At 39.9% G+C, this 12,500-nt stretch overlaps 1 protein-coding gene across 3 annotated transcripts in view; it reads left to right on the forward strand.

Annotated features, from left to right (window-relative positions):
- Positions 1-2,208: 2,208 nt before the first annotated feature.
- sh2d3ca (SH2 domain containing 3Ca) overlaps positions 2,209-12,500 on the forward strand; it is a 54,323-nt gene continuing 44,031 nt past the window's right edge. Inside the window, exon 1 of one of the 3 annotated variants that reach the window (XM_061907291.1) lies at positions 2,209-2,454. In XM_061907291.1, the coding sequence (XP_061763275.1) occupies positions 2,380-2,454 (75 nt within the window). In that variant the 5' untranslated portion in view covers positions 2,209-2,379. Of the gene's footprint in view, positions 2,461-12,500 lie in introns of all 3 variants that reach the window. The other 2 variants (XM_061907290.1, XM_061907292.1) reach the window with 2 other exon arrangements.

Below are 12,500 nucleotides of genomic sequence, written 5' to 3' on the forward strand. Positions count from 1 at the left end.
AAAAAACTGTCACCTTAGAAACATTGTTTATTATGTTGAAAACAATTCAAATAAAAACTTTCATTTTTGGCCGTTTTTTGTATAGCCTTGACACAAATATTACTCATTTATAATGTAAAAAAACAACCTGTCATTTTGGATGTTTATTTTACATTGACACAAATATTATTTTACTGTAAAAAAAATAAATAATTATTTTGCATCTTTGTTCATTACGCTGATAACAAGTTATTTTAACTGAAAGAAAGCTAATAAAAACTCATTTTAATATACATTTTCTTTATGTAAAAACAAAGGATAAAAACAGTCTTTTGAACGTTTGTATATTAGGTTAAAATCAAGTCATCTAAACTGAAAAATGTGTCATTCTGAACATTTTTTTTTATCGTTTTGACACAATTATTTTTTTAAATTTAAAATAAAACAGATAAAAACTGTGTCATTTTAAACAGTTGTTTATATCCTTGAAAACAAATGTAAAAAAAAAAACCCTGATAAAAGCTGTCATTTTGGACATTTATGACGATCTTGACACAAATATTAGTATTTTTAATCTAAGAAAAGCGATAAAAAAAATTGTTTTTCTATTACATTTACACAAATATTGATTTTAATGTATTAAAAAAACTGATAATTGTCTATTGGACGTTTGTGTATTGTGTGGAATATATATATATATGTATATATATCCATCCATCCATTTTCTACCGCTTATTCCCTTTCGGGGTCGCGGGGGGCGCTGGCGCCTATCTCAGCTACAATCGGGCGGAAGGCAGGGTACACCCTGGACAAGTCGCCACCTCATCGCAGGGCCAACACAGATAGACAGACAACATTCACACTCATATTCACACACTAGGGCCAATTTAGTGTTGCCAATCAACCTATCCCCAGGTGCATGTCTTTGAGGTGGGAGGAAGCCGGAGTACCCGGAGGGAACCCACGCATTCACGGGGAGAACATGCAAACTCCTCACAGAAAGATCCCGAGCCTGGATTTGAACCCAGGACTGCAGGAACTTCGTATTGTGAGGCAGACGCACTAACCCCTCTGCCACCGTGAAGCCCATAATATGTATATATATATATATAATATGTTTACAGTAAATACATAGAGCTATATCGCCCCCTTGTGGTCTGTGCCGTCAACTCCTCCTGTAGAGTAGCAATGATATTGTTCATGAAAAAACAGTGCAAGTTCTTTTTTTTTTTTTCTTTTGGCAACTCAGCTGCCAGTTTTTGTATCATAAAAACACATATTTCCTTTTACAATAATGCACCATTAAAAACAACAATTGTATATTTTACAGTCAAAAACTGGCAGCTCAGTTAACAGAATTTTAAAGCAAAAAACAGTGGTAGTTTTTTTTTTTTTAATTTACAGTAATAAGCTGTGAAGAACAAAGTAACATTTATTGTCATTTTTATTAATTTGATGGGTAGTTTGCTGAAAAGTAAAGTAGTTTTATTTGGACAAACAAGGTTTAGAAAGTATGATAGTATACTGTAATATTTGATGCAATAATGGATACTACTATTAAAGGTTTAAATGAATGCAATTTTGAGCAGTAATATTTATTTGATATACATGTTACAGGTTATGTATCTTATTATTGAATGTATGAAATGTGATGAATATTTAATGGAGCAAAATGGAAATAAACCCTTTGGCTCTTAGTGCCATCCATTTGCCTTTCAGAGCATTACGTGGACGTCAATACACTTCTCAATCAAAAGTACATTTATTTATTCTTCCATCCATCCATCCATTTTCTACCGCTTATTCCCTTTCGGGGTCGCGGGGGGCGCTGGCGCCTATCTCAGCTACAAAATGAAATGGAGTGAGAAAATGTCAAGTACTTTATTGCCAGATCAAATGATGTACAAGACTTCTTTTGAACATTTGGGAACTTTAACGTTAACTGAATTGAGGGAAGCCCTGATTGGCTTTTGAAAGTAACAAAAAGGTCAAAAGGGCATGTTTTCCTAAGTTGAGGTGTAAGGTTGCTATGATGTGCTGTGATGTACAGTAATAACATCTTGGAGTGCACTTTCTCCCACTTTCATGTCCTCCGCCATCAGCATTGTCTCAGTGCGTGGGGGGTTGTTGGGTGGGTGGGGTTCGCCTGCAATCCCCCCCTCCCCCACCTTTCACACAGCAATGAGGTAATCCTTAGCAGCAGCAAGTGCAGCAAGAGCAGCGAGGGGCTGCCATGCACACGGCCGCCTCCCGCTTCTGGACTCTTCTGCTTATTGCTGCTGCTGACCACCGCCGCCATGTCCAGGGCTTAGCCCGCACACTCTCTCTCTCTGTGTGTGTGTGTGCATGTGTGTGTGTGAGTGTGTGTGAGTGCAGGGTTAGGGAAGACGCGAGTCCACCATGACGGAACGCTGCAGTCTGTGGAGCGCCTTGTCGGCTGCAGCCTGCTGCTTCTACCGGGGATCCTTCATGCAGGTGCAGGTCAGTGTGTGTGTGTGTGTGTGTGTGTGTGTGTGTGTGTGTTAGTATCTGCATCATGCTAACAACACTTTGTCTCAGCCCACTTTGTGTGAAAGTGGGGATCATCTTCCCTCCCATCTGATTGCAGACACCCTGCCACCCTTAAACACCCCCCCCCTTCACTTTCAGGCCACTTCTCTCCACTCCGGGTTAATATTCCGGCTACGGCGGTGGGTGTGCAAAGTGCAGCCCGGTGGCCATTTTGCAGCCCGGGACAAAATAAGAACACAGCACAAAGCGCTAAAATATGCACATTTTGCAAGGAAACTGTCTGGGAATGCTTAAATGCACCTAAAATTAGCTGAAAAAGTTAGCATGCTAACAGTTAGCATGTCTCAAGCACCATGTTATATGATCCCCAGGTGTTGGGCTGTAGAATTGGCTCAGAAAAAAAGTTGGCATGCTAATGTTAGTATGCTAAAAGTTGAAATGCGTCAAGTATTAAGTTGTATGGCCGTGAAGTGTACGCATGTTAAATTAGCTGAGAAAGTTAGCATGCTAACTGCCAGCACGTAACTAGTACCAAGTTATAAGATTCCTAGGTGTTTGGTTGCAGAATTGGCTTTAAAAAGGTTAGCATGCTGATGTTAGTATGCTAACGGTTAAAATGCGTCAAGTACGAGGTTGTACGACTGTGAGGCGTAGATACTATGTCATATTAGCTGAACAAATTAGCATGCTAACAGTTAGCATGTTTCAAGCACCATGTTATATGATCCCCAGGTGTTCGGCTGTAGAATTGGCTCAGAAAAAAGTTAGCATGCTAATGTTAGTATGCTAAAAGTTGAAATGCGTCAGGGATTAAGTTGTATGGCCGTGAAGTGTACGCATGTTAAATTAGCTGAGAAAGTTAGCATGCTAACTGCCAGCACGGAACTAGTACCAAGTTATATGACTCCCAGGTGTTTGGTTGCAGAATTGGCTTTAAAAAGGTTAGCATGCTGATGTTAGTATGTTAACGGTTAAAATGCGTCAAGTATAAGGTTGTACGACTGTAAGGCATAGATACTATGTCAAATTAGCATGCTAACAGTTAGCATGTCTCAAGCACCATGTTATATGATCCCCAGGTGTTCGGCTGTAGAATTGGCTCAGAAAAAAGTTAGCATGCTACTAATGTTAGTATGCTAAAAGTTGAAATGCGTCAGGGATTAAGTTGTATGGCCGTGAAGTGTACACATGTTAATTTAGCTGAGAAAGTTAGCATGCTAACTGCCAGCACGGAACTAGTACCAAGTTATATGATTCCCAGGTGTTTGGTTGCAGAATTGGCTTTAAAAAGGTTAGCATGCTGATGTTAGTATGCTAACAGTTAAAATGCGTCAAGTACGGGGTTGTACGACTGTAAGGTGTAGATACTATGTCAAATTAGCATGCTAACAGTTAGCATGTCTCAAGCACCATGTTATATGATCCCCAGGTGTTCGGCTGTAGAATTGGCTCAGAAAAAAGTTAGCATGCTAATGTTAGTATGCTAAAAGTTGAAATGCGTCAGGGATTAAGTTGTATGGCCGTGAAGTGTACGCATGTTAAATTAGCTGAAAAAGTTAGCATGCTAACTGCCAGCACGGAACTAGTACCAAGTTATATGATTCCCAGGTGTTTGGTTGCAGAATTGGCTTTAAAAAGGTTAGCATGCTGATGTTAGTATGCTAACGGTTAAAATGCGTCAAGTACGAGGTTGTACGACTGTAAGGTGTGGATACTATGTCAAATTAGCATGCTAACAGTTAGCATGTCTCAAGCACCATGTTATATGATCCCCAGATGTTCGGCTGTAGAATTGGCTTAACAAAAAAGTTAGCATGCTAATGTTAGGATGCTATAAGTTGAAATGCGTCAGGTATTAAGTTGTATGGCCGTGAATTCCCAGGTGTTTGGTTACAGAATTGGCTTTAAAAGGTTAGCATGCTGATGTTAGTATGCTAACGGTTAAAATGCGTCAAGTACTAGGTTGTACGACTGTGAGGCATAGATACTATGTCAAATTAGCTGAAAAAGTTAGCAGACTAACAGTTAGCACGTATCGAGTACCAAGTTATATGATTCCCAGGTGTTCGGCTGTACAATTGGCAAAAAAAAAAAAAGTTAGCATGCTAATGTTAGTATGCTAACAGTTGAAATGCATCAGGTATTACGTTGTATGACTGTAAAGCGTACGCATGTGAAATTAGCTGAAAAAGTTAGCATGTATCGACTACCAAGTGATATGATTCTCAGGTGTTCGGCTAAAAGATTGTTTAAAACAGTTAGCATGCTTAAATTAGTGTGCTAACAGTTAAAATGTGCCAAGTATTAAGTTGTATGACTGTGTAGTCGTAAGTACTAAGTTGTACGATTCCCGGGTGTTTAGCTGTAAAAGCAGCTAAAAAAGTTAGCATGCCAGAATGCTAATGTTAGCATGTGTTAAGTAGCAGGTCCTATATGACTCTCAGGTCTTCGGCTGCAAAATTGGCTAAAAAAAGATAACACACTAATCTTTGCATGCTAACAGTTAGCATGTGTCAAGTAGCAAGCTATATGACTGGGAAGTGTTCAACTGCAAAATTGCTTTAAAACGTTAGCATGCTACTGTTAGTAATGCTGTCTGAGGCTGAGCCAATCAGTGGCCACGATACTGAACAACACAGTCTGATTGTTTTGGTCTCGTCCAGTGGTCAACTTTACTGCTGGGTTGCTATTTTTAGCTCTTTTAGCTACTTTTATCCTTAAAAATGCTTCATTTTTCTAAAGCCGGCTGGTGTTTTAAATTGGACTTTTGTGCTGGTCACAGATTGTCCAGAACAACACCAGGTTCAAACAAAAGGGTGGCCAGGACACCCTGGGCCGCAGTTCCATGATCCACTTTGTGGTTGTGCCATTCGGATTTGCGGACTCATGTATTGGACACTTGAGGAAAGAGAGGGGCGGAGGTCTCTACCGATCACCACCTGGTGTTGAGTTGGCTCCGAAAGTGGGGGGGGGTGCCGGTCAGACACATTGTGAGGGAACGTCTGGCAGAGTCTCTTGTCAGAGAGTTGGAATTCCCACCTCTGGGAGAACTTGGAAGATGTCACGAGGGAGGTGCTGGACATCGAGTCCGAGTGGACCATGTCTCGTACCTTAATTGTCGAGGCAGACGATCGGAGCTGTGGCCGCAAAGTGGTTAGTGCCTGTCGTGGTGGTGAACCCAGAACCTAGGGATGCCGTCAAGCTGAAGAAAGAGTCCTTTCGGGTCCTTTTGGCTCATGGGACTCTGGAGGCAGCGGACAGGTACCGACGGGCCAAGCGGAGGGAAAAATTCGGACATGGAAGGAGTTCGGAGAAGCCCTGGAAAATGACTTCTAGACGGCTTCGAAGTGATTCTGGACCACCATCCGCCTCCTCGGTGCACTGTCAACACGGTGTCTGGATGTTGTGGATCGGTTGAAGGAATACTTCAAAGACCTCCTCAATCCCACCTACACGTCTTCCTTTGAGGAAGAAGTGCCTGGAGACTCTGTGGTGGACTCATTTCTGGGGCTGAGGTTGCTGAGGTCATTAAAAAGGTCCTCAATAGCAAGGCCCCAGGGGTGGACGAGATCCGCCTGGAGTTCCTTAAGTCTCTGGATGCTGTGGGGCTGTCTTGGTTGACAAGACTCTGCAACATCGCGGGCGCTACCTCTGGATTAGCAGACCGGGGTGGTGGTCCCTCTCTTTAAGAAGGGGGACCGGAGGGTGTGTTCCAACTATGGTGGGATCACACTCCTCAGCCTTCCCGGTAAGGTTTATTCAGGTGTACTGCAGAGGAGTCTACGTCTGATAGTCCAACCTCAGATTCAGGAGGAACAGTGTGGTTTTTGTCCTGGTGGTGGAACTGTGGACCAGCTCTATACTCTGGGCAGGGTTCTTGAGGGTGCATGGGAGTTTGCCCAACCAGTCTACATGTGCTTTGTGGACTTGGAGAAGGCATTGGACCGTGTCCTGTGGGGAGTGCTCAGAGAGTATGGGGTATGGGACTGTCTTATTGTGGCGGTCCACTCCCTGTATGATCAGTGTCAGAGCTTGGTCTGCATCGCCGGCATTCAGTTGGACACGTTTCCAGTGAGGGTTGGACTCCGCCAAGGCTTCCCTTTGTCACCCATTCTGTATCGATCTGTTGTGGCAAAGAAGGAGCTGAGCTGGAAGGCAAAGCCCTCAATTTACCAGTCGATCTACGTTCCCATCCTCACCTATGGTCATGAGCTTTGGGTTATGACCGAAAGGGCGAGTCTCTCCCTTAGAGATAGGGTGAGAAGCTCTGCCGTCCAGGAGGAACTCAAAGTAAAGCCGCTGCTCCTCCACATGGAGAGGAGCCAGATGAGGTGGTTCGGGCATCTGGTCAGGATGCCACCCGAACGCCTCCCGAGGGAGGTGTTTAGGGTACGGGGAAGACCCAGGACATGTTGGGAAGACTATGTCTCCCGGCTGGCCTGGGAACGCCTCGGGATCCCCGGGGAGGAGCTAGACCAAGTGGCTGGGGAGAGGGAAGTCTGGGCTTCCCTGCTTAGGCTGCTGCCCCCACGACCCCACTTCCAATGGGTGCTTTTATATATTTTTATTTTGAACGTTTCTAATCATCTAGATTAGGATATCTATACATTTTCCACCAAAGTCAAGTATGGGGGGCATTTTAATATTTTATTATTTAGTTATAAAAATGCTCCAAACAGATGTTTTATACATTTAAATGTGTACTGTATATTATTATTACATTTAAATCTGTACATTATCACATTTAAATCTGTACATTATCACATTTAAATATGTATATTATGACATTTAATGTGTAGGTGTACTCACGGCACCAACTTAAAAGTCCTCCTGGTAAGAGACGGTGTAGTCCAGCTTCTCCACAAAATGAGTATACTTCCATAGAGTGGCTCCCTAGTAAAAAAAAAGCTGTGACTGACAGGTGCCCCAGGTGGTGTGTGTCGCCTACTCCCACTTCCACTTCCACTTCCGCCCGGTCTGATAGCGCTTGATGCCTTTTATATGCACATGTACGTTACATTTTTGATATGAACATGATTATTGAATGCGCCTGTAACAGTTTGATAAGAATGAAATAGATGACATAATAAGTAGATAGAATGACTTTCCCAGCTGAGCACAAGTTGATTGTGACTGGCAATATTGATATATTTCTCCATGGAGCCCCATGGCCATTACAATCTTAATAGGCATACATATGTTCATAGAAATAGTTATGTTCATTGACATGTCCATCCATCCATCCATCATCTTCCGCTTATCCGAGGTCGGGTCGCGGGGGCAGCAGCCTAAGCAGGGAAGCCCAGCTCTTCCCAGGGGATCCCAAGGTGTTCCCAGGCCAGCCGGGAGACATAGTCTTCCCAACGTGTCCTGGGTCTTCCCCGTGGCCTCCTACCAGCTGGACGTGCCCTAAACACCTCCCTAGGGAGGCGTTCGGGTGGCATCCTGACCAGATGCCCGAACCACCTCATCTGGCTCCTCTCCATGTGGAGGAGCAGCGGCTTTACTTTGAGTTCCTCCCGGATGGCAGAGCTTCTCACCCTATCTCTAAGGGAGAGACCCAAACTCATTTCGGCCGCTTGTACCCGTGATCTTATCCTTTCGGTCATGACCCAAAGCTCATGACCATAGGTGAGGATGGGAACGTAGATCGACCGGTAAATTGAGAGCTTTGCCTTCCGGCTCAGCTCCTTCTTCACCACAACGGATCGGTACAACGTCCGCATTACTGAAGACGCCGCACCGATCCGCCTGTCGATCTCACCATCCACTCTTCCCCCACTCGTGAACAAGACTCCTCGGTACTTGAACTCCTCCACTTGGGGCAGGGTCTCCTCCCCAACCCGGAGATGGCACTCCACCCTTTTCCGGTGCCGATTCTCATTCCGGTCGCTTCACACTCGGCTGCGAACCGATCCAGCGAGAGCTGAAGATCCCGGTCAGATGAAGCCATCAGGACCACATCGTCTGCAAAAACCAGAGACCTAATCCTGCGGTCACCAAACCGGATCCCCTCAACGCCTTGACTGCGCCTAGAAATTCTGTCCATAAAAGTTCTGAACAGAATCGGTGACAAAGGACAGCCTTGGCGGAGTCCAAGTCATTGACATGTATATGTTAATATACATAGATAAGTTCATTAAAATAGATATGTTAATAGACATAGAATTGCGATTAATAAAAAAAAAAAAAAAATTGGGACAAAGTATCGGATCGATATCACCGATAGGAGCCTGAATTTGACTTGGTATCGGACCATAAAGAGAGTCAGTGATATCACACATCATCATCACTGCTGACCTTTTATGGAGAAATATCATATTTGTGTTGAGACTCATCAGCTGTATCAGTGCAGAGGGATTACACTTCATCCCCTGGTCTAGACTGTATCTCACACACACACACACACACACACACACGCACACACACACACACACACACACACACACACACACACACACACACACACACACACACACACACACACACACACACACACACACACACACACACACAGATTAAGCGTGGTATTTGCGTTGTAACAAACGCTTCCAGCGTGTCTTTGTAAGTGGGACAATGTAACTACCCCCTGGGCACACACACACACACACACACACACACACACACACACACACACACACACACACACACACACACACCGGGACATATCCATCCCCTGCAGTTTGATAGTTTGCGAAGTGAATCCCCCTCCTGGTGCCCCCAGCATGGCGGCGGCATGTTCGGCAAGGCAGCAGCACTGCGTCCTTTGGCCTTCACAAGTGCAATTTCTTAACACATTCTGAAAATAGGAGTCAAAAAGTAGATTAAAAGAGCAAAAAGGTGTAATATAGTGTGAAAAAAAATGCTCTTAAAGCATTGCTGAAAAGATGAATAATGAATGTTGTTATGAATTATTGACATCTGCAATTACTTCACATCCAATATTGAAACATTTTGGACTAATTTTCTCTTTTTGCCGTGACAAAAAGTGTTCTATGACAAAAAGGGCACAGAACAAACCAACAAATATGAAAAGTCATGAAGGAAGGATAAATATGTAGTTGCTCTGGAGATGAAATTAATGAAAGTGTTTTTGTTTAAGAAAAAAGAATGACTTCTTTTATGAGTGGGACCTTTTTGGATCCCCCAAACAATTATTGTGTTTCAATAAAATAATAAAAATCAGTGCTCTTATAAATGATTGATCTATTTAAGCTTCCAAATAGTTCACATGAAATGTTCGACTTTGACATTTTATGAGGTGGAGCCTTTTGGCGATAAAACTCTTTTTTTGTACTTTAGCACTGAGAAATATCAAGGTGTTATAAGTGATTGACTTATTTAAGGCTCCAATTAGTTCACATTAAATATTCCACTCGCAACATTTTTTGGTGGGAAAATATTGCTTTTTTTATGTTTTGGCATCAAAAAACATAAAAAGGGTATAAAACATAAAAAAAACAAAAACTGATGTCAACAGATAGAAGTTGATCTGGAGATTTAAACATTGAGAAAAAAAACAATTATATGACTTATTTTTTATATTTTTTATGTGTGAGACCTTTTTGTGGTAGGAGGAGGAAGCTTTATAGGTCAAATAAATCTATATTGTTATGGATGATTGACATATTCAAGGCTCCAGTTACTTCACATCAAATATTACACTTTCTATTACTTTTTGTGTTTGCCATACACAAATATTGGACCAGAAGGGCATAAAACAAAAGAGAAAAAATATTAAACACATAAGAAAATATAAAAGAAAAACAATATTTGACAGATAAGAATGGAGTTAATCTGGAGATTTAAGTGATGAAAGTTTTTATTCTTTTTTTTTTTAAACACTTTTACTAGTGGGACCCTTTTAAGAAAGAAATAAATATGGCTTTTTAAAAAAAAAAAAATTTTATGAGTGGGACCCTTTTGGCGATAAAACTCTTTTTTTGTACTTTAGCACTGAGAAATATCAAGGTGTTATAAATGATTGACTTATTTAAGGCTCCAATTAGTTCACATTAAATATTCCACTCGCAACATTTTTGGTGGGAAAATATTGCTTTTTTTATGTTTTGGCATCAAAAAACATAAAAAGGGTATAAAACATAAAAAACAAACAAAAAAAAATGATGTCAACAGATAGAAGTTGATCTGGAGATTTAAACATTGAGAAAAAAAACAATTATATGACTTTTTGTGGTAGGAGGAGGAAGCCTTATAGGTCAAATAAATCTATATTGTTATGGATGATTGACATATTCAAGGCTCCAGTTACTTCACATCAAATATTACACTTTCTATTACTTTTTGTGTTTGCCATACACAAATATTGGACCAGAAGGGCATAAAACAAAAGAGAAAAAATATTAAACACATAAGAAAAACGATATTTGACAGATAAGTATGGAGTTAATCTGGAGATTAAAGTTTTTATTCATTTTTTTTAAACACTTTTATGAGTGGGACCCTTTAAGAAGGAAATAAATATGGCTTTTTAAAAAAACATTGTTATGAGTGGAACCCTTTTGGATCCCCAAGAAATTGAGTAGGATTTTTATTTAACTTTGAAAATAAAAAGATGTTCAAAATCAATATGTTTTTTTATACTGTGAATGATTGATCTACTTAAGGCTCCGATTAGTTCACATTAAATATTCCACTCGCAACCTTTTTTTGGTGGGAAAATATTGCAATTTTTATGTTTTGGCATAAAAAAACATAAAAAGGGTGAAAAACATAAAAAAAAAAAAATGATGTCAACAGATAGAAGTTGATCTGGAGATTTAAACATTGAGAAAAAAAAACAATTATATGACTTATTTTTTATATTTTTTATGTGTGAGACCTTTTTGTGGTAGGAGGAGGAAGCTTTATAGGTCAAATAAATCTATATTGTTATGGATGATTGACATATTCAAGGCTCCAGTTACTTCACATCAAATATTACACTTTCTATTACTTTTTGTGTTTGCCATACACAAATATTGGACCAGAAGGGCATAAAACAAAAGAGAAAAAACATTAAACACATAAGAAAATATAAAAGAAAAACGATATTTGACAGATAAGTATGGAGTTAATCTGGAGATTTAAGTGATGAAAGTTTTTATTCTTTTTTTTTTAAACACTTTTACTAGTGGGACCCTTTTAAGAAAGAAATAAATATGGCTTTTTAAAAAAAAAACATTTTTATGAGTGGGACCCTTTTGGCGATAAAACTCTTTTTTTGTACTTTAACACTGAGAAATATCAAGGTGTTATAAATGATTGACTTATTTAAGGCTCCAATTAGTTCACATTAAATATTCCACTCGCAACATTTTTGGTGGGAAAATATTGCAATTTTTATGTTTTGGCATCAAAAAACATAAAAAGGGTATAAAACATAAAAAAAAACAAAAAAAAAAACTGATGTCAACAGATAGAAGTTGATCTGGAGATTTAAACATTGAGAAAAAAAACAATTATATGACTTTTTGTGGTAGGAGGAGGAAGCCTTATAGGTCAAATAAATCTATATTGTTATGGATGATTGACATATTCAAGGCTCCAGTTACTTCACATCAAATATTACACTTTCTATTACTTTTTGTGTTTGCCATACACAAATATTGGACCAGAAGGGCATAAAACAAAAGAGAAAAAACATTAAACACATAAGAAAATATAAAAGAAAAACAATATTTGACGGATAAGTATGGAGTTAATCTGGAGATTTAAGTGATGAAAGTTTTTATTCTTTTTTTTTAAACACTTTTATGAGTGGGACCCTTTAAGAAGGAAATAAATATGGCTTTTTTAAAAAACATTGTTATGAGTGGGACCCTTTTGGATCCCCAAGAAATTGAGTAGGATTTTTATTTAACTTTAAAAATAAAAAGATGTTCAAAATCAATATGTTTTTTTATACTATAAATGATTGATCTACTTAAGGCTCCGATTAGTTCACATTAAATTTAGAAAGTGTCGTAAATGGGAAATCTTGCTTATTAGGTGTTTTTGTCATAAAAAAA

The sequence above is a fragment of the Nerophis ophidion genome, linkage group LG08 (genome assembly GCF_033978795.1).
Source record: "Nerophis ophidion isolate RoL-2023_Sa linkage group LG08, RoL_Noph_v1.0, whole genome shotgun sequence".
Classification (NCBI taxonomy): domain Eukaryota; kingdom Metazoa; phylum Chordata; class Actinopteri; order Syngnathiformes; family Syngnathidae; genus Nerophis; species Nerophis ophidion.